This window comes from Antennarius striatus, chromosome 7 (assembly GCF_040054535.1).
Source record: "Antennarius striatus isolate MH-2024 chromosome 7, ASM4005453v1, whole genome shotgun sequence".
NCBI classification, from domain to species: Eukaryota; Metazoa; Chordata; class Actinopteri; order Lophiiformes; family Antennariidae; genus Antennarius; species Antennarius striatus.
This window is the reverse complement of record NC_090782.1, coordinates 6,316,017-6,337,205: the sequence shown is the minus strand read 5'-3', so window position 1 is coordinate 6,337,205 and position 21,189 is coordinate 6,316,017. Positions and strand designations below refer to the sequence as shown.

The 21,189-nt window shown below is 38.9% G+C and overlaps 3 protein-coding genes, 1 long non-coding RNA gene and 7 other non-coding genes across 16 annotated transcripts in view; all 11 read left to right on the top strand.

The window, feature by feature from the left end:
- Positions 1–2,189, top strand: part of osbpl9 (oxysterol binding protein-like 9) — a 28,328-nt gene extending 26,139 nt beyond the window's left edge. For all 6 annotated transcript variants that reach the window (XM_068318573.1, XM_068318572.1, XM_068318571.1 and 3 more), the window contains one exon: positions 100–2,189. In XM_068318573.1, coding sequence (XP_068174674.1) covers positions 100–174 — 75 coding nt within the window. In that variant the 3' untranslated portion in view covers positions 175–2,189. The remainder of the gene's footprint in view (positions 1–99) is intronic.
- A 751-nt stretch (positions 2,190–2,940) lies between these two features.
- LOC137598840 (uncharacterized) lies at positions 2,941–6,455 on the top strand. The gene is made up of 12 exons (XR_011036729.1): positions 2,941–2,965; positions 3,486–3,529; positions 3,635–3,674; positions 3,851–3,892; positions 4,150–4,199; positions 4,377–4,404; positions 4,595–4,630; positions 4,812–4,854; positions 5,021–5,066; positions 5,389–5,437; positions 5,608–5,633; positions 6,397–6,455. It is a non-coding gene; the product is annotated as an uncharacterized lncRNA (long non-coding RNA).
- LOC137599528 (small nucleolar RNA SNORD74) lies at positions 3,214–3,297 on the top strand. Its single transcript, XR_011036825.1, has one exon. It is a non-coding gene; the product is annotated as a small nucleolar RNA SNORD74 (small nucleolar RNA).
- On the top strand, positions 3,714–3,782 carry LOC137599534 (small nucleolar RNA SNORD75). The gene has a single exon (XR_011036830.1). It is a non-coding gene; the product is annotated as a small nucleolar RNA SNORD75 (small nucleolar RNA).
- Positions 4,236–4,315, top strand: LOC137599535 (small nucleolar RNA SNORD79). The gene has a single exon (XR_011036831.1). It is a non-coding gene; the product is annotated as a small nucleolar RNA SNORD79 (small nucleolar RNA).
- Positions 4,448–4,527, top strand: LOC137599529 (small nucleolar RNA snR60/Z15/Z230/Z193/J17). The gene has a single exon (XR_011036826.1). It is a non-coding gene; the product is annotated as a small nucleolar RNA snR60/Z15/Z230/Z193/J17 (small nucleolar RNA).
- LOC137599530 (small nucleolar RNA snR60/Z15/Z230/Z193/J17) lies at positions 4,669–4,747 on the top strand. The gene has a single exon (XR_011036827.1). It is a non-coding gene; the product is annotated as a small nucleolar RNA snR60/Z15/Z230/Z193/J17 (small nucleolar RNA).
- LOC137599533 (small nucleolar RNA SNORD78) lies at positions 5,482–5,544 on the top strand. Its single transcript, XR_011036829.1, has one exon. It is a non-coding gene; the product is annotated as a small nucleolar RNA SNORD78 (small nucleolar RNA).
- On the top strand, positions 5,734–5,806 carry LOC137599538 (small nucleolar RNA SNORD47). Its single transcript, XR_011036834.1, has one exon. It is a non-coding gene; the product is annotated as a small nucleolar RNA SNORD47 (small nucleolar RNA).
- Positions 6,456–7,162: 707 nt separating the features above from the next.
- Positions 7,163–12,794, top strand: tor3a (torsin family 3, member A). Its single transcript, XM_068319436.1, has 6 exons — positions 7,163–7,462; positions 7,554–7,676; positions 8,568–8,833; positions 9,815–9,990; positions 10,497–10,621; positions 10,702–12,794. Exons 1-6 carry the CDS (start codon positions 7,297–7,299, stop codon positions 10,947–10,949), a joined length of 1,104 nt encoding a protein of 367 aa, XP_068175537.1. The 5' UTR covers positions 7,163–7,296; the 3' UTR covers positions 10,950–12,794.
- Positions 12,795–14,642: 1,848 nt separating this feature from the next.
- On the top strand, positions 14,643–19,820 carry calr (calreticulin). The gene is made up of 9 exons (XM_068319161.1): positions 14,643–14,901; positions 15,420–15,521; positions 16,418–16,621; positions 16,895–16,989; positions 17,180–17,389; positions 17,503–17,616; positions 17,920–18,063; positions 18,301–18,393; positions 18,511–19,820. Exons 1-9 carry the CDS (start codon positions 14,808–14,810, stop codon positions 18,745–18,747), a joined length of 1,293 nt encoding a protein of 430 aa, XP_068175262.1. The 5' UTR covers positions 14,643–14,807; the 3' UTR covers positions 18,748–19,820.
- The last annotated feature ends 1,369 nt before the right edge of the window (positions 19,821–21,189 follow it).

Below are 21,189 nucleotides of genomic sequence, written 5' to 3'. Positions count from 1 at the left end.
GGAAAAGTCATATCCAATTGTAGTTTAATTGTGTGATTAGTTTTAACAATTTCTGAATTTTTGAGTGGAATAATTGTTATTCCTTCTGTGTTTGTGCAGCTATTCCACGAGGATGGGGAGTGCTGGGTCTATGATGAGCCTCTATTAAAAAGACTAGCTTCTCAGAGGCTGTGAGGAGACCACACACACTCGGATACACATATACGTATGCATAAAGAAATGCACACACAAGAGTCTTCATAAGAACTCTTTTGCAAAAACCTTTCTTTTCCAAACCTTGGAATGGCTGATGATTGAGTATGTACACTGCTTTGCATTTGACTGTAAAATAACAATATGGAAATGAATGAAATCAAATGGAAAAGCTTTGAAGATATAACATGAAGTTTAGTAAAAGCTCCTCTCCTTGTTTTGGCAACTGTTTTTCCACCGCCATGATTCTCACCAACATGAACATGAGACTGTGGAGCACGTAGAGAAGACTGTTGGACGCATCTCTCCTCAACTCTGTGAAGTTCGACCACAACTTTCATCGCCTCCACGGGAAGAATCAGATTAGCACAATGTTGTTTTTTTTGTTATGTCTTTTTTTTTTTTTTTTGAGAATGGGTGTGGGCCATATAATTGACAGTGTTCAACTCAAATAAATCTTAATAAATAAAATGGCGTTCTCCATCTCAGGGACTCTGGTGACTGATAAATGAAAGCTGCTGCCCCCTCAGAGAGTCTGACAGCCTTATGATGGTGGAACAGATGAATCTTGAAGTGTTGGGGGAGAGATTCTCTGCTTACCTGCTACTAGTTGTAACTTGTATACAGATATACGTATGATGGATATATAAATCTTTTTTATTTTCAATGCTCATTTTTGTTTAGACTTCTTTCTGGCAATAGTGTAAAATATTTAAAAATATGAACTTGATGGCTTTACCTCTTTAGGAATCATTCCATTTAGCATTTTGATTGTGTTCCCCTTTTGAATTAGCTTTGCCACTGATACATTCCTTCGCTTTTATTTTTTTATGTCTCTACTGTTATCAAAAGCAAAGCCCTACACAAGCCATAGCATCAGAGCACACTCGTGTGGAGAGTTGTGGTGGATGTGTGGAATATATGCAATACAGGGATCATTGACATTGCCTGTCAAAGAACACATTTGGGTGCTCGTTTTGCCAAAACGTTTTGGACAAAAGGCAAAAGGAGCATCTGGACAAAGGACAAAACAGTCTTCTGAAAAGGTATCTGTGTTTCCTGAAGGAATTTATGAACAAATTGTTTACATTTTCTTTCATTGATGAAAATGTAGGGCTATGACTGTAAAATCTCCCTTTTGGTTCCACACATCGTCTGCCTTTGTTGGTTCTCCAACCCCGGAGTGGATCACATTGTGGTTTACTCTTGTGTTGTCAGGGTTTGGAGAGAGAGAGAGAGAGAGCAAGGGAGCAAGGATCCAGAGTGTTCTCATGAAACATGGTTCTTCTTTTATGTTACAGCTGGAACCTAGACTCTGTTTAATCGGATCAGTTTCCTGCAGACTGTTTTCAAACCAATATTGGTTTAGATATTTACATAGATGACAATGTCTATCCTACTGTACGCATCTACTTTTTGACCATTCTCTTATTTACCATCACATAAGTTGGTTATAAATTCAAGGATATAAATGAAATGCAAAAATAAACAAATTCCACTCAAACTGCCAAAATATCTCTCTAATCTATAGTAAGATCTTAAGCTATATTTGAGGTTGATAAATATTACTGTACTTGATACTCATATTTGGCTTTCATTAAAGTAACCTGGTTGATAGAAATATTTAATGAAATGGTAATAGGATATATAAATACATGCTTGTGCTGTATGTACATCAAGTAAGGCTCTTGGTGGAGGCCTTGATGCCTGTGGTTGTAGCTGTTAATCCTCCTGTGACACAAACAAATGCCTTCAGAAACACGCCGAATGAATTTCCGACTTCAAGCTAAATTTAAAGCCATTTTCATATTCCTTTCATGTTATGTCTTTGTAATTTATATTGAACTGAGGCCTTGCCATAATTTTCAGCATCACCCATTATTTCCCAATAGAGAGCAATCAAGATGTTTTTGGGGTTTTTTTAAATTTGATCATAAATATTGATTGTATCAAATTTCCTGTTTATTGATGCATAATATAAAATCTCCATGAGTTTATTCCTGCAAGTATCCTGTCATGGTTCTTTAAAATGTGAGCATGAATTGATTATGGTCATATTTAGTTGAAACCGATCAACTTGTGTGCATCAGATTACTGTTACATTAAGTACAATACTGAAACCAACCAGTGTTACTTGCTGGAAAACTATTTTGTGTGTAAATTACATAAACCTGACATGTTACAATTAATCATACGACCGTGATCGCCTGTACACCATGTAGGCTGAAGATTATTTAATTAAAGATCTGCCTTGTTGGATATGAACTCCTTAAACATTCATTAAAACCAGTTGACGATCTAGAGCTGTTAGAGGTGCTTTGCCTATTTACTAAAAAAGAAATAGGTCGTCACTGAATCTGATGTGCAATATAAGAATGTGAGAGAGCACGGATCACGTATGATTTGTTGATCAGTGAATTCCTTACAAATATTTTACAGACAAACCTTAGAATAATAAAAAATTATACGCGTAAATAAAGACGTCTTTATTAACTGCTCCACAGCGTGCATCAGTTTCCCATTGGTTTGTCTCATTCTGTCACGGAAGCATAATCACAAGAAGAGCCTCAGAAACAGCAAGTTTGGGTTATTTTCATTAAATACACTTTTCAAAGTGAAAATTTTCATTTTTATATTAAATTATGCGGGTTTTTTTTTTTTTCAAATGTCCCGCAGCGGCACCTGTACTTACGCTATTTTCCCATCAGCCTGTGCGACATCGTGTATAAAGAGAAGCTGCGCCCACCGTCCGTCCTCAGTCCTCGATGTTGCGGTACGTAACAAGTCTCTCCTTTTATATTAAGCATATGGTCTTTATTATAATCAGCGTTACATCTAGTTAAATGTAATTTTGTAAATGAAATTGTCATGTAGTTTATTTTGATTGAACCTCTGGTCCGTCATGTGAGTTTTGGTCGTTATAGTTGCAGGCCGTGGCCACGTGCCTCAGCTAACGCAGATATGCTAACTAGCTCATTACATTTAGTCCGTTCTAGTTCAAATAATTGTGTCCGTACCAATGTCCTGTGACTGTGATGAAATAAAAGTTGGTAGGGACATCTGAGTCAAAATGAAGAAATGCCAACTGCTCTGACTGTATGGGACATTAGCATGAAATTGCAGACTAGTTTCAAGTTAGCAACACAGCCACTATGCTAGCAGCAGTAAACCTTTAGTAACTGTGCTACAAGCGGTTAGCCTGTAACTGAATGTACCATGTCGATATTAGAAAGTAGTCGCGGTAAAATTTAGAATTCAACTGCAGAAGGTTGTTAAAGTCAGTTTATTTGCAGGCCATTCGTTGGGGTATGTGGAAAATGGAGGTGACGATCACATGGTGAGTCACCGCATGGTCGAGTAATGATTCAAGTTGAGCTCAATGCATCTGTAATCTTGTATGAAGCGTGCAGAACTTTATTAATAAAGGTGTTTTTATCTTCAGGTACAAAATGGCTAAAAGCTCAGAACTTCCTGTTTTGTTGGTGAGTCAAGTTTTTCCATTCAATTCTGTTTATGGTAACAGTCGATGATGATGTTAAGTGTAAGAGTAGTGGACAGAAGTGATTTCTGAGGAATCTCACACTGAGACTTGCCTTGTGAAGCATTTTTTAGCTCATGATGATGTCCCCCTTGTATAAAGCTTACATTTTGTTCACAGGTCCCAAACCTCTTGAAGACGTGAAGCCAGGGTTATGAAAAGGTGGGTTTGCTTCATAAATTGATAAGATGGATTTATGCTTCTCTAGCTGTTCATAATTGTTTAATGGAATCCAGAGAAGCATTAGTCCTTGATGTTGTGTGATCTGCCTGTGTTGCTATGATGACCCTTATTTGCTACTCTTGACAACGTGGATGACGATAACAACAACCCACCAGTTGTATTGTCTGAGGCACAATGCTTAATATATGCAATCTGAAGTTGATGGTTTTATTGCTCATTTGGATCATTTCCCACAGATGAATTAACAATAATGTGAGTAACTGACCAGCAGTGAAAACCAAAGCGGGTAAGGAGCATACTTTTTTTATATTCATTCTAAACAAACTGTCAATGATGATCTTGTTTAATAAACAATGGGAATCTCTCTGAAAAAAATGAAGATGACTTTTGCCTGATACAGTGCAGATGATGATATGACTACATATCAAGTATAGATGTGTGTTAATCTTTGTGGTATTTGCAGGTAGTTCCTCTCCTTGGTTCAGTTGTAGGTAAGTTCTTATTGTTTTTTACAAATGACTTCGTAAAGTGGTCTGATGCAATGATGATCTTATAGTTCAGCAGAATGAACCATGAAGAATACAACTGTCTTTCGCTCCTATCTGATTGTGTTGGCCTCCATGACCAGAAAAGACTCTTGATGTGTGAAGTAGTTCCTAAAGCATTTTCCTTTTCTTACAGAAAGAGAAACATCTCGCACTGCAATAAAAAATGAAGGTAAATAGAGAGGTTGACGTACAACTACTTTCAGTGGTTTGATGCAATGATGATCTTATAGTTCAGCGGATTAAATCGTGAAGAATGTTTGTCTTTCGCTCCTAGCTGATGTGTCAACTGTTTATGTTCTCTTGCCCTCTGGTCTTTTAAAAAAATATTAATCAACATCTATTCCAAACAGATGTGGGAAACATTCCTGTCAAGTTTTTCACGGTTTTCTGTTGGTATGTATCTTTTCATGTTGTATGATCAGCTAGTGTCAGATGTGATGAATATGAATCAGGTCGCTGATCTGTTTGAGGAAACTTCATTCATTCTGATCTGAATTGTTTGAGACTGAGAGTTTAATTTTTTGTTCTTGGAATTAAAAGTCAACTCTTGCCGTTGCAGAACTGGAGTTGTGGATGTCCTGAGAAAAACATGTCACACAATCATGGTATGTAGTGCCGTATAATTAAACACTTCAGACTTGGATGAAGAAGTTGGACTTAATTTTAAATTTAAATTTTGATGTCTGGTGGTTCCTCTTGGACCATGTGGTGCCTGTTCATTGAACTTTGCCTCATCTGGGTCTGAAAGAACTCAATTTATATAATGGCTACATCCTGCTTGTTGTGAAACTGACCTGTGTGATGACAAAATGAACACTGACTGTAAATAATGAAGTCACTTATTAGCTCTAGCTGACCTGGTCGGTGTGTCAATGTTGACCTTAATGTCTAGTCTTTATATTGAACTTAATGCCTGTCTCTCTTCAGGTTTTGTTTGATGTTGGTGTTCTTTGGCTGAAAGAGACAAGATTAAAAGGTAAAAAGCCAAATATTCCAAGAGTTGCAAAATGGTTATCATGGTTTCAATGATGTCTTAACAAATGTCTGACCTGAACTTCAATGTGGACAGTCATTCACTGAGTAGCCCAGTGAAATAATATTGATCTGTGTCCCTGGCTTGTAATGAGATTCTTTCTGTGTCTTCAGGGAAAGCCTGGACCTGGCAGAACTTGGTAAGATGGTTTTTGTGTCCCTAAACAGACAAGTTACATGTTGGTCAGCATGAAATGCTGATGGAATTTAATGTGTATCATGACATAAAACTGATCACCCTACCTGTGATGAAAAGATTCTGCCAAATGACTCGGATGATTATAACCTTTACCGTTCCATTATTTCTGAGGTTACGTGATCAGTAAAATTCTCATTTGTGCTGCTGGGTTCCCCTCTAAATTTTCCATGACTGTTCTGCCCTTTGGCCCAGAGAAGTTCAGCATGAACCAGACACGGGATTTCGTTATTAGGTCTAGTCTGTGCTAAAACTCAACATAGTATTTGGAAAAAGCAAATTTGCATTGCTGGGCTTGCACTAGGAGGTAGTATGACTAGGCCACTGTGGCTCAGTGTAAAAGAATTAAGTAAGCCACAAAAAGCCACATTGTGTGTCGAAGACAGCGCGCCGGCGAGCATTGGAAAGAGTGAGAAAGTTGTGTGTGTGCGTTATCGCTCGGGGATTTTCGCGAGTCCAAAAAAAGTTGTAGTTCTACCCTTTTTTTTTCTAAAGATAAGCATGCCACTGTGCCTACTCAGGCTAAAAACCTTGTAGCCACTCTGGAATTTACTTCGCCTATGGCGTAGTGGCGATCGGCTAGCGCAAGCCCAGCATTGATAGTCTGTCTTTATTTCAATTTGCTTTGAGTTGGTATGTTTTTGAAGACTCAATTGTAAGTTGTTTATGATTTTAATTTTTCCTTCATATTCCTGTGCTTTTATCAGATGGTGACCTGAGCCTGTGGATATTGTATAATAACCTTTTCAATAAACATTCAAATACATCTCCTGTCTGTTGTGTTTTAATTTTGTATGAGAACTCTTTGCACTAATAAAACCTGCAATATGGTAAAGTAGCCCTGGAATGAATTTACTAGATGAACAGGTGTCGTGTAGTTCAGAGAAACATTTCTTCCACATATTACAAAAACTTGATCAAGCTGTGCAGAGGGTTTTAAAACCTGTAATATTTATAACCTTGAAGGAACCATTGACACGATTACAATAACGGAATGAGGCAATATTTGTGCAGTTCACAACTGAAGGGAAAACAATTTTTCAGTTTTTAAATGTACTGTAAACCTGTAGCGTCGGCACAAGGTCGGGGAACTCCATCCGCACAGATCAGTGGATGAGGTTAGCCATGCAGTACTAGTGGGATTGTTGAGACTGCTGCTTGGCCTACTTGAGATACGTCATCAGACAGCGACGCGCACGTGTTCGACATCACGCCACATTGAACGACATCGAAAATGGAGAAGGCATGTTTAGACGTTATATTCAGGCGCACAAATGGATACTAGAAGCTTCCTGTCATATAACGCTAAACTCTGGCCCCATGACAGCTTTGTGGTCGTTAAAACGTGTCTGTTTTACATGTGTGTGTTGTTTCCAGTGAACACGGAGCTATAAACCGGTAGTAACTGTCCCTTTAAAAATGGGCGGAGCTAAGAGTCAATTTTTTTTATTTTAATTGTAGACCCAAACAAGCGCCACCATGGTGAGAGGCGTTCATTTTCCCCACCAAGCAGGCCGCCAGTGAAACGGCCGGTTCAGATAAATGGGAGAGGTTCCGCCGGCTGGGTTCTCAGTTGTTCCGCCGGTGTCGGGCCAGCCGCTTCACCGATGTTTACATGGTGGTTCCTGCCAGTTCTCTGGGGGCTGTCGGCAGAGGCCGACTTCTTCCACCTGAACAGCATTTCCAATGTGTCCACTTACTATTTCAACTACATCTACTGTAACATCTGGGAGGGCGACTGTCAGCCCCATCAAGACGATGCCACACAGCAAGGTACCGGAGCTGGATGGAGGGAATGACTCCTCAAATGATGTCAAAGGTATTATGTAACGTGTATCAAACTGTCTTGCTGCTGTTGTGACAGTTCCGACCCGAGACCCGTGGGCCGGGTTCCCTCAGGACTACGTGAGTCTGCTCCATCAGTGGTACTGTAGTCTGGGGCAGTGCTGCGAGTCCGGAGACTGCAGGATCACCAACAACATCACAGGTAGGATGCTCCGACCTGGAGCTGTTTCATCTCTGGGAGATGCTTTAAAATCCGATTTGCTTCACGTTAAATCGGTTTCATTTTTCATTTTTTTGTGAAAAATGCATCAGCATCCCTGGGTTCAATCGGATCTCTCATAAAGGTGAAGTCAAGTCAGCCATCCCTCCGTTTGAGTTTTGACACAGATATAAAGGGCAGCAAATGTAGGGAACTGCTTTCCCAGGAGGATGAACTTTTACACAAAATGCTCCTGTGGTGTGAAAATATTTGATGTCCACAGAAAGGGATTTTAGTGATATTTTACACACTAATGTACAGCACAGGTTTTCTCCTCTTAATATATCCTAATGATAGATAATAGATTTTATCTGTTTGAGAGACTTTTCCATCTGCAGGTGAACATTGGATGAGTGAAGAAGAAACCTAAAAAATACACTAAGAATAAATATTGTATGAAAGAGTAGTCTGAGTTTGGACAAGAGCAGAGATGATTAAGTTCAAATGTGCAGGCTCTAAGGTGAATAACTCCAGTAGAGGTCATCCTGATCCTCTCTTCCTGAATGGTTTGTTTAAACTGCTGGTTTTTTTTACATTTAACATAAGATGTCAGCCAGTTTATTTCCACATTTCCGATATTTCATTTGACATTGATAACCTCATAAATAAATGGAAATCTCTGCTTGACTGTAAATGTGTAATAGATATTTATATTACATAGGAGTGTTATCTGTATATCCTGTTCTTCACCTGCTCTGCCCAGGATTTTAAATGTGTATTCTATTTTATATATATATATATTAGCCAATTTAATATTTTATATGGATGACAAATGGTGTAATTAACATATCCTATGTAAGAACAGGTGTTAATCTTTATGCAATCTTGGTGCAGGTCTGGAGAGGGACCTTCAGACGAAGCTCCACGGGCAGCACCTCGCACAATCTGTGGTTCTGAAAGCCATCCAAGGTTTTGTAAACAACCCAGAATCCAACAAGCCTCTCACCCTCTCCTTTCATGGCTGGTCTGGTACTGGCAAGAACTTTGTGGCTCGTATCATCGCTGATAACCTGTATCGCGATGGGGTGAAGAGCGAGTGTGTCCGACTGTTCATCGCCCCATTCCACTTCCCACATGGCAGACTGGTTGACACGTACAAGGTAAAGACAAGCAGGGTTATGCAGTTTGTCAGCCTGCCAGATACATGCTGGCAGCATTCTTGGGACTCCTGCTTGCTTAGTCAGGTGTTTAGTTTGTGTGTTGTAACTCAGGCAATGAGAGGTAATAAGCACCGCACGAAGAGCGATTCTAAACAAATATAAAAATACTGATATGAGAGGTTTTTTTGAACCTGATCCTACTAGGACTTGAGTGCAGACGTGTCCCAACTAAAAACAGTTTTACACAATCACCAAATGGCATTTCAAAATAATGTTGACACTCCATTATTACGCAAATCAATATATATTTAACAGGTTATCATGCAAACTGAACAACCTTTCAACTAATTTCTTCATATTTACAGATTGGACTATGAATTGTAAATATTTATTGCTCTAAATTTTGATAAGGTATTTCTTATAAATGAGATTTAAATGTAAAATGAGAAAAATACAAGATTTTTTTTTTAATTGTCATCAACTGTCAATAATATTAAAAGATCTAAAAGTTGCTGAGTACAAGCATTTTGAGTTTTTAAAATAAAAGTCTATGCTTTTACATTAATATCAATTCAAATGACTAGTTTTCAGCTTTACTTTAATACTATACTCCGCTGTGCACCGGCGTCATGCCCGGAGTATCCACCCCCCCCACCCACCCACCCATATGGGATAGGCTCCAGCAACCCCCATGATCCCCAAAAGCAGAAGAATCTGATAAGAAGAAGAATGAATGATTATATAGTAAAAGAAAAGAGAAAGAAAAAGAAATACACTTTTTGACCCCCTTGGAGAAATTGTTAATTACTATACTAGCTGTAATAAAAAATAAATGTAAATTTCTCCATTAATTGGATATTTTCCTTCACTGTAAGAGACAGACTCAAAAACACATGAAGAAGAAACATTGTTTTCATTTATCTGTGTATAGTGGGAGGGTTTAGATTTCTGACACTGTGTGTTGGTTGTCCTTTACCCCAGGGGCAGCTGAGAGAGGCGATCCGCGACATGGTGCTGCGCTGCTCTCAGACTCTGTTCATATTTGATGAAGCAGAGAAGCTTCATCCAGGCCTCATTGATGCCATCAAACCCTACATGGATCACTATGACAATGTGGATGGTGTCAGCTACCGCAGAGCTATCTTCCTCTTCCTCAGGTTGGTCCTTTTGCTGGGTCAGAAACTTAAACAACTCAGAATTATCTGTGATGAAGGATGTTTTCAATTACTCTAACTTGATAAACAAGTCCATCAAATACAAAAGCGTGTATTTACATCACAGTTATGGCATAGTGATGTGATGTACTATAGGTGCATGACATCAACAAAACATTATGCTAATATTTATATATAGCAGTATTTTATATAAACAATGTTTTTTATTACAATGAACATGTAAACTAGACATGAAATAAAATCGTGTAATGTGTTTATACTGTATCTCAATTTAAACAAACTTAACTTTTCATCCTTGGGGAAAATGTATTATTATTGAGTAACACTCAGTACTGAGAAATGTTAGGGATTAGAACAGATAAGGGTTTTTACTGGCACTACTTTGTATAACACCTTCTGCATTGATGGCAACCAAACCACAAAAAATCTGCTTCTCCACAAATGGCCAAACCTGATTTTTTTTATGTTGACTTATCTTGTCTACCCAGTAATATTGGTGGAGCAACGATCAACGATGTAGCACTGGACTTCTGGCACTCCGGTCAAAATCGAGAGGACATCGGTATGGAAGATCTGGAGCATCGACTACGAGCTGAAACCATGGAATCTCAAGGTTTGCTGCAGTGATAACTCACATTAAAGTCGGCTTAATCCATAGGTGAATCTTAAATTCAGTACGCATCTCGTCCATAGGTGGGTTTGCTCAGAGCGAGCTGATGTCTGGCCATTTGATTGATTTCTTTGTGCCATTCTTGCCTCTGGAGTACCGCCATGTAAAGCTCTGTGCCCGGGATGCCTATGCAGCTCGAGGCCTGGAGATGGACGATACTACGCTGGATGAGGTTGCCAAGGCAATGCTTTATGTCCCTAAAGAAGAAAGACTTTTCTCTGCCCAGGGATGCAAATCCATACCCCAGCGGATAAACTTCTTTCTTCCCTAGAGCAGAGAGAGGTCTGGAGGAGGTGTGAGATTTACCATCCAAACTGCATACAGAGCTTGTGTGTCTGCTGTAGTATGCCCCACATCTCCCCCCCACCCCACACACACACAGATGCAACATGTGTCTGACCAGGTCCTCTGAGACGTCAGGCAGCATAGCAGAGCCAGCATTAGAGGACAAAGCAGCAGGTTTAAGCAACACTAAACTACCATCATGTGCAGTGTGGCTGCTCCTCCTCACTCACCTGGTTTCAAAGAGTGTCAAGACAGGAGATAGTACATGTTTAAGTGGTTGGGCTGCGCATGCCAGTGAGGAATATGTTTTAAATGTTAATATTTTTTGAAAGGCTCAATTTGTGGTTGTTTCCAAAATACAGGAACATTTCGGATATTTCTGTTGTTAGACAGATTCAAGTACAGAGATCCAAGAATATATATACTTAATTAATCTTGAAGGAAAAAGAAGGAGATCATCATACATACGGTCATACTACAGCATCACACAGTCACAAACTGATCTGTTTGGATCTATTTTCTATTTTCTATTTTAATATAAGGCCTGGAACAGTCCCAGGGAGACTCCTCTTCATCTTGATTCTTTTATTCTATTCATTATATAAGCACGAGATGTTATTCCACCATTGCACTAGCTCATTTAACCGGTTCTGGAGCCTTGGTACTGTCTTTAAATAACTTCAATGCTATTATCATTAATGTCAATGTCTGTGTAGGTTCTCAGTATCCAGGTCATTGTTATTCAAAGCTGTTTAAATCATTAATATCAGTAATAACAGAAAGTGCACATTGGAATACGACCTGTATTTGGGACAGGTCCCCCACAACACAATTTTGGACTGAAGTTGTCAAAGGTGAGTTCTTACTTTAGTTTTACATGTCCATCAAATCATTCTTTGGCATCTTCATACTGTGGAGACTTGTGATAATATCTATGCAGTATTTTACATTGTGTAAGCTTGTCCTTCACTTCGTTCAAATATCTGCCACATATGGTTGTAATTCCTTTTCACCAAGGTCCCTTTGCATTATGATTTTTACATACTTAACATACTCGTTCAATGTTTAAATAATATTTACTACATTTCAGTGTCGTAGTACTTGTACTCTGCACAGTGACCATGAAGTTTATACCCATCTCAGTCTAGAAAGATCTAGAGATTAGATATCACTGGTAGAATGTCATCACTGTAAAACAACAGAATATAGGTTTATGATCATGTCTGTTCATTTTAGCCAAAATCTGAGCTGTTTTAAATTTAGATTTTTTTATGTTTTAATATTTGCATGTCTAACATTTTGCTTTCATAAGCACTAGTTATTTATTCGTGTCATTTTTGAAACTCTGGTCATTTTTATGGAGTGGTTTGAAGGTGCATTTGGTGGTACTGTAAGCTGTGAGTGACTATTACACAGCACTGCAATTTGATTAGTTTGATGTGCAACAGCTAATGTGTGTGGTGCTGTGATACAAGTGTTACATGAAAGTGTTGGCAAAAGGAATTAATCCATTTGAACGTTACTTTTAACCATGAATGTGTTTAATTACAGTGCTTTTAATCATGTCTATTTTAATTGTAAGTAATTAAAAACCTAGGGAGGGAACAGGAACCCGATGCATGCAAGTACAGTAGTGTCACCCCTGCATAAAGGTATAGTTTGATATGCTTTAGTACTTTATTTGTGTATACGTGTCCTCACACTTGTCTGTGTTTGTTTGCTTGTGATTTTTCTTTCCTCTAACGCTCATGTTAACACCACAAAAAGAACTGAAGAAATGGGTTGAGGAAAATAAAGAGACAGCAAACCAACAAGTGATGTTTTGTCTCCATGCAGTAATAAGAGTGACATGCATAGTATGAAAAATACATTTCAGTTTTTTACAGTGGAGCAGTGGCTCAGAGAAATCAAGAAGATCGATTCCACCTTTCCTGCATGGGGTTTGTTTGTTTGTATCTGCGTGAGCTCCTTCTGGTTTCCTCCCACCACTAGATACATGCAACTTAGGTGGATGGACCACTCTAAACTGACTATAGGCGTGAATGGGTGTATGAATGTGTGCCTGTGTCCTGAGAGGAAGTTGTTTTCAGATAAATGGCGAGATAAACGAGATAATTACAGTTTTAACAAATGAATTAATGTTTCACATGGTGCCTTTCTTATTCATATTTCTAACTAATGGAAGCACACGTGGATGGCTTAAAAATACAGTAAATCTGGCAAAAAAAACTAGGGCAAAGGGATTCTCGTGGTAAACCGGATGGTAGTTGGTTATGTCTTGTATGAGTTTATTATCAAAAGTCTTTGATTTCAAACTCTCAACTGTAGATTTTAGGTCCTTATAGGATTGAAAAGCCTTGTACTGTATTTTGAGGTTCACATTAAGCAAAAGTGTGCATGGTGCATCAAGAAAATAATCAGCAGAGCAATTGATTATGAAAATAACTGGCACCTTCAGCCCCACACATCAAAAAATGTAGCACTTGCTTCACTGCACGAAATGTGTGTGATAGCAGGCTGTTTTTTTAGTCATCAGCTAAAGATGGAAGATTTTGCTGTTCTCACTTACATAATCTATATAAATGAGTTCGACCTGATACAGTATTAAATCATGGAACTTGCATATCTCATATGCCAGTTTTTAAACAATATTTATGAATGTCTGGATACTGCATATTTCATTTAGATAGATGGTGTAATTTTGAGAGTTTCTAAACAGACTGCATGCACCAAGAGATGCAAACTGTTTAACATCCAGTGGGGGACATGGCTCAAGTTTCCACCCAATCAAATAATAATTTATTCACAATCTTCCTTGGCATTAGAATCAGGGTCCCAGTCACAGGCCTTGACTCACGTTACATGTGCGTCTATCGTCAAACGGCTGATGCAGCCAATGGATGACTGTTGTATCAAAAGATAATGCCAAAAGGTTAGTGAGAGTCAGCACAAAATGTTCCAGCTGGAGGATGCAGATATATTCATCCATGGTGGTGAGAAGAGGGGACATCCCTGCAGTAGAAGGTCAAGGAACGTGCCCCCCAGATACATCAAAAGATTAACAAACCCTAGGCCTGTGGGTCATGTCCTCTGGGGTCAAGTGGACCACTTCTGTGTTTTGACTAAGGAAAGAGACAGAAAACCATACGGGCTCTGAAATGTGGCGTTCATGTCCTGGAAAATCTCCTAACCCAGAAAACCCACACAAAGTGTACCGGGGGGAAAAAGAAACGAGAAGAATGACTTTTCATTTCTGTATAATTTGCAAAAATTCAAACATGCTAAAAGTTGAATTATAGTCGACTTTGCACATTCCTTTTTATGTTGCTATTCCTTTGGTAGAACTGTGCAGATGACGTATTTAGAGAAGGAGAGATGTTAGCGTTAATTTTTAAACCACTATGACGCGCATCTTTACACTGAATTAAATTAAAAACACAACATTTAATCGGCTGGGGGTTTTTTTTTTTTTTTTTTAACATATTTCAGTCTTCACCCGATGCATATACACGGACAGTTTCCTTGGGGCGTGTATCAAGCGAACGCGTGGTCTCCTCCCATTGGCTACGGTCATCATTTTCATATTTTACACCCTCCGATTGGTTATAAAGGTAACACTTCCTCAAATGACGTCAGAAGCCGACGTCCAATCAGATTCAGACATCTGTTCCGAGCCGAGAGGAGATCAGGAGCATCGTCTCAGCGCTTTGCCACTGTAACCTTACTGTATGAGAGACCGGATTGAGAGTCACCGTCTCCTGCACGCCGCGAATAAATAATCCAGAATTATTTATAACCACGGTTAGTTGCTTTTTAATTTGGTGCGGTGCTCTAGGTCGTCACCATGTCCGCCTTGTCGCTGCTGCTGCTGGTCATGTCGGCTGTCTCCACATTGGCCGAGTCCTCTGTGTATTTTCGAGAGCAATTTGAAGACGGAGGTGAGCTCCTTAATACTTTAGTTAGTTAAACCATCATCATTCACGTCTGTTTTAAAGTGCTTGTATTTTAATTATCAGCGTTCATCAGTTACGTTATCAATCTGAGTAGGAGTGACCAATCCGGTGGTTATTGATTTAATATATTCGTTGTAATCTGGTGGAATGACAGCTCTTATCTTTACCTCCATCTCTTTGGTGCAGCATCTGCTTCATGCTCAGGTTGACGTGCAGTGGGTCTCTACGTGGGAACTGTTCATCTGTCTGACCCCCCCACCCCCCACCCCTCTCCTCCTGTCTGTCGTGCACCCCAGCCATCAACCTACCCCCCCCCCCCTTGCACATCCCTGCCCCAGTCATTCACTAACTTTAACAGCTTCCTTCCTCATAGCAGACACCATGTAGGAAGTGAACATGGACACATGCGTAGAGCGTAGCCGTGCAGCACTGATTCACCATCTCTGGTGGATTAGCAGCTTCACAGTGACTGAATCCACCTGACTCTGTTCCTGTTTGTGCAGATGCCTGGAAGAGTCGCTGGGTGGAATCCAAGCACAAGTCTGACTACGGCACGTTTGTCCTGACTGCTGGGAAGTTCTATGGAGATTCAGAGAAAGATAAAGGTGAGTGGAATTGAATTGTACCCACTTACCATGGATGTGTGATTCATTTAAATCATGTCCGTATTAATAGATGTAGGGAGGGACCTCTTAGTGCTTGTTTAGGATTCATTTATTTAGGGTTTTTTTTATATTTAAGAGAATTAGCTCACTTAAATCTTTAGGTGTTCATCAGATGTGCTAATGACACACCACTGAGGTAAAACACATTAAGGATTTAAAATTGTACCACATTGCTAATCAGCAAGTTTGTGTGTGTAGTTGGAGTTGTAACTTAACCTCTAGTGATCAAATCAATATTTAACAAAAACAAATAAGTGGAAGAAAATCAACAACACACACACACACACACACACACACACACACACACACACACACACACACACACACACACACACACACACACAAAATACCAGCTTTCTCAGGTGGAGTACATAGCATTTATAACCCATCAATAGCTAGTGTGATCCAGTCATGTTGACACAGCCGTGGCGTCTCAGTCTTGTTGCCTTGTTTATAGGGGCTGTTTAGTTTAACAAGGGAGTGTTCACTGGCATGTCGGATGAAGGCATTGTGGCTATTCCTCTACAAATGGCTCTTATCCCAAAGATTTACATCTAATTTGAAAGTAGAATAGTTTTCTCATTGTGTGTATCTTGTAACTTAAGCGGCACTTTGTTATTAAAGTAAAGTACAAAAAGGCAAAATCCACACATACGCTCTGTGGATTTAGTAATGATCTAAACTCTAAACTTAGGGCTTCTGACTGTGAATCAGAAAAAGTTCCTTAAATTTTCGTCATCACTTAACTAATCTGTAGCTTTATGGAGAAAGGATGTTTTCATGTATGTTCCTGTAAAACAGATCAAGTGAATTGACATTTTTAAATTTTGTCAAAGGTCTCCAGACGAGCCAGGATGCTCGCTTCTATGCCATGTCAACTCGGTTTGATGACTTCAGTAACCAGGGAAAACCTCTAGTCATCCAGTTCACTGTGAAACATGAGCAGAGCATTGACTGTGGTGGAGGCTACATCAAACTGTTCCCCTCTGGCCTCAACCAGGAGGACATGCATGGAGACTCGGTCTACAACCTCATGTTTGGTGAGTGTGGATCGTTTCTAGAATGTCTGTATACCTCTTCATAATAATGCATATTCTTCAAGATGACAGTCATCTTGTTATGTTTTCTGTGTTGATACTATTTTTCTTATCTTGTTTGACCACATTTTGACATCTCTTTATTTTGTTGCATACATGGAACAGTTGGCACACATTAAACACTGATGATTCACGATAGAGTATTCCAAAATTGGTTTGACATTGGTCTTGACCAGATTCCTCCTTGTTTCTTATTTCTTTGTTTTTATTATTCAGGTCCTGATATTTGTGGACCTGGAACAAAGAAGGTTCATGTCATCTTTAACTACAAAGGCAAAAACCATCTGATCAACAAGGACATCCGATGCAAGGTTGGTAAATGATTCTCATTTTCATATTTTTGCTGATGTTTTTTATAATTCCAAGCATCTAATAAATATATTAAATTTGGCTGTTTTTGTAGTAAAAACTGCTATTGTCCTTTTGAGTGTCAAACTAATCCAGCAAGGATATTGAGGACACAGTAAGAATTGCTTCTGTCCTCTCTTGGATTCTCTGCAGGATGATGAGTACAGCCACTTATATACACTGATTGTCAACCCTGACAACACTTATGAGGTCAAAATTGACAATAAGAAGGCTGAGTCTGGCAACTTGGAGGATGACTGGGACTTCTTGCCTCCAAAAAGAATTAAGGACCCTGAAGCCAAGAAGCCAGAGGACTGGGATGACAGGGAGAAGATTCCAGACCCTGATGATAAGAAACCAGAGGTCAGTCAGCTCAAACCACACTAGAAATGTACTGGTGCTTACTTCTCATGATCCTTTGGGGTCCGGTTCTTCCTACTTTTACACTTCCATCTTTTATTGTACGTGTTTGGCAGGATTGGGACAAACCTGAGAACATTCCCGATCCTGATGCCAAGAAGCCTGATGACTGGGATGATGAGATGGATGGAGAGTGGGAACCACCAATGGTCACTAACCCCGACTACAAGGTAAAGAGGAAATAATTGTTGGCCTTACTAAATTATGTTAAACCAGTATTCTGTGTGGAAAGTAAACAAGTCTCAATCGGCAAATATTATTAGATTATTAACTAGAAGTATCCGTACAGATTACAATGTGTTTTCACATCTGTTCCAACTGTACATTTAAACATCTGTCAATGCAGTTATAAACAAAGTGGTTTTGGCTTGTTTCCGTACTAAGAGTAGGTCAATTGGAGTAAAACTATTCATCATCATCATAAAATAACTACAAGCTCACTCTCTAACATTAACCATCCTTTCTGACCACAGGGTGAGTGGAAACCCAAAGAGATGGACAATCCTGCCTACAAAGGCAAGTGGATTCACCCGGAGATTGACAACCCGGAGTACACAGCAGATTCTGAGATCTATAAATATAACAGCATCGGCGTGATTGGACTCGACTTGTGGCAGGTAAGAAGATATATTCCTGATTGTCTTAACAAGGGAGTGGTCGGGCTGGCAAACTCATATTAGATCTGTACTTTAGTTGTATCCATTCAGGAAAAGGAACAGAGCTGTTAGAGTTCAGTCAGTGAAAATGTTTTTTTTTCCCACTGCATGTGAAGCGATGGCATAAACATGTTTGCAACGAGGGAACTTTTGGATATGAAAGAAAAGATGCATTACATTGACTTCTTTTTGACACAGGTTAAATCTGGTACTATTTTCGATAACTTCCTGATCACTGATGACCCCAACCTGGCGGAGGAAGTCGGTAATGACACATGGGGTAAAACTAAGGTCAGCAAAACATACACCTTCATCATTTTTCAAAACTAATGTAAGAACATATCCTTCTCATTCTGTTAAGAATATTGTGGTGTGTATCTAATTTTCTGACTGCTGCGTCCTTTCCAGGATGCAGAGAAGAAGATGAAGGAAAGTCAGGAAGAGGAGGAGAGAAAGAAACGTGAGGAGGAGGACAGTAAGAGGAAAGAAGAAGCGAAAGAAGAGGATGAGGATGAAGAGAGGGATGACGACGAGGAGGAGGAAGAAGAGGAAGAAGAGGAAGAGGGGGATGAACAGGATGAGCAGCAGCAGGAGGAAGAAGAGGAAAATGAAGACACAGACTCAAAACTCAAGGATGAGTTATAAACTCTGTGTAGGAGCTGCTCAGACTGTGTCAATGAGCCATTTAGCAGGTCTGGAGATGAGGTGATAAACCCTCATGACTAACCATGGGGTGGTAGTGGGGTAGGTGGGGTTTTCCACTTTGTTTACAAAGCAAGGAATTAGGCGAAAAGGGCAATTGTTTTCTGTGAATATTTTTTATTATTATTATTATCATTGTCATTATTATTATTATTATTATCATTATTATTATTATTATTATTATTACTATATTATCAAAACAAGGACTATTGATAGGAAAAAGGAAGGTATAGTAATGAATGTCAAGCCAGGTAATTATAATCTTAAATTGTTTTACAGTTTGCACCCAAAAGAAACATAATTTATCATTTGTGTTCTCCAAAGTCTGTGTTTTATGAAGTATACTGTGGTAACATGAAAAAAAAGGCTATTTTGTTTATGGATGACAATGAAATGTTGTGCTTTTATTTTACGCTTTTGCTTTTTGTTCTTTTATATTCAGTTTTGTCATTCTGTCTTGAGATTTGTTTTTGGCCACTTTTTAAAAAAAACAAGTCAGTCTGTAAGGATTCAACAGGGTTAAACATCAAGTTATAGTGTAGCCCTTAATTATACTTTTGTGATTCAGATGGGGGATGTGGGCATAGGGACAAAAAAATAAGACTTGCATTAAACATTTAATGACCTGATACAAAAAATCCATATGGTTTTAAGGTAAAAGTCTATGAGTTTTGTTTTGGCTTTTCTTACCACATGGTTACAACTCTTTAAAATCATGTACTGTAGTCTTGTGTATCTGAATAAACAGTGCTCAAAATCTAAATGTATATGAAGAGCACTCCAGTAGCAGGAAAATGTCCATTCATTTAGAACATGTACCAGTTTCCTTGTTTTTGATGCCAATATCTCTGCACTGCTGTAACCCTACACACTGTCCCAAACATCCTGGAACATGATCCTTTTGTAAAAGACAAATTTTCTAATAGTAGTAATTAAAGTGGGAAGATTTTCATGTTGCTGTGTACAAAAAGCCCAATAAAATGACCGTGACAGGTGTTCTGTCACATGAAAACAACCAGAGGAAAATAAACGGATGTCTACCTTATTTTTTCTTGCCCATTTCCAGCTGAGATGATTGTGATTGTCTCATCTGCAAGAGAATGGATGGATGAATGTGACAAGTAATACAGAACATTATTTCCATGAGCTGGAATTTTACTGGTCTGTATTACATTTAGATTTGTCAATTTCAAGAGTTGTAAAGATGGAAGATTAGGTTTTTATTTCTGATAATGTTGAACCTCGGCTCTCGTTGAGGTCAACATAATCAAATACAGTACAAACATGGGGGGGAGGGGAGATTTATGTTTAGATTTTCTTATCTAAAATCAAAGGCCAATAACTAAAAAGCCAGACACACAATTTGGTAGTACTCAATCTTAGCCCAAGTTTATTTATACATAACGACAGTAAACCCAGTAAATCCTTGGTTTGCAAAATAGTTGTATTTCACATTTACAAGAGATAAACTAGACTCTAGAAATGGTTCTTCAGCTGTGGGGAAGTTCGCCCAGACTGATGCTGGCACAAATTAATTCTGAATACTGGGCAGAACTGGTATGTCAAATGAAAGGCACTTAAAAAAAAAAAACTCCTAACTTTAGACAAAGTTAGAAAGAAGTGTATGTTTATGTGAGTCTTTCCAAATCTCATGACCTCTCCTGGTGTCAAGGCTATCATCATGAATAATTCTACAATCTCTTGCACCTTTCGAACCACTTTCTAATTAACGTCTGCAACGTAGTGTTTCACACAGGCATGGGCAACCTTCCCAGCCTCACCCTAACAGACCCATGACCCCCAAGGTGGATATGATGATTTATGTAAAGATTTATGATTTTTATAAGCAAGAAACTGGATGAATGGATGTTCAGTCTTTGGCCACTAGGGGGGGCAGGGAGCCTCCTGAAACAACACATAGATGTTTGGAGGTTAAATTAAGATGCTTTCTTTTTCTTCTTCTTCTTTTTAGGAGGTCTTGTGGAGAACAAAAGATAAATAAGGGCTTCTAGCAGCACCTTTTCCACCTATAATTAAAGTAGAAAACTCCTGTTCGGTTCAGACAAAGCCCTGCAGAAATAGCCTCTGATTTACCTGCCTCCTTCCCAAACCCAACACCAGCTTCCTTAATTTTCAGGTGTCTCCTAAATATATATATATTTAAATACTTTTTTAAAAAAAAAAGAGGTATGAAACACTTTGGAAATATTTCTTCACTTGTTCGTGAGATAAGACAACAGCAGACACAAGTCTGTTCAACCAATTCTACTGTAGGAAAATGAACAAATCATCTCAGGGGCGCACTAGAAGTCCCCAATGAGGAGTACTGAGTGCTATTAATACAGTTGTAAAATTGTGCGTGTGTGTGTGTGTGTGTGTGTGTGT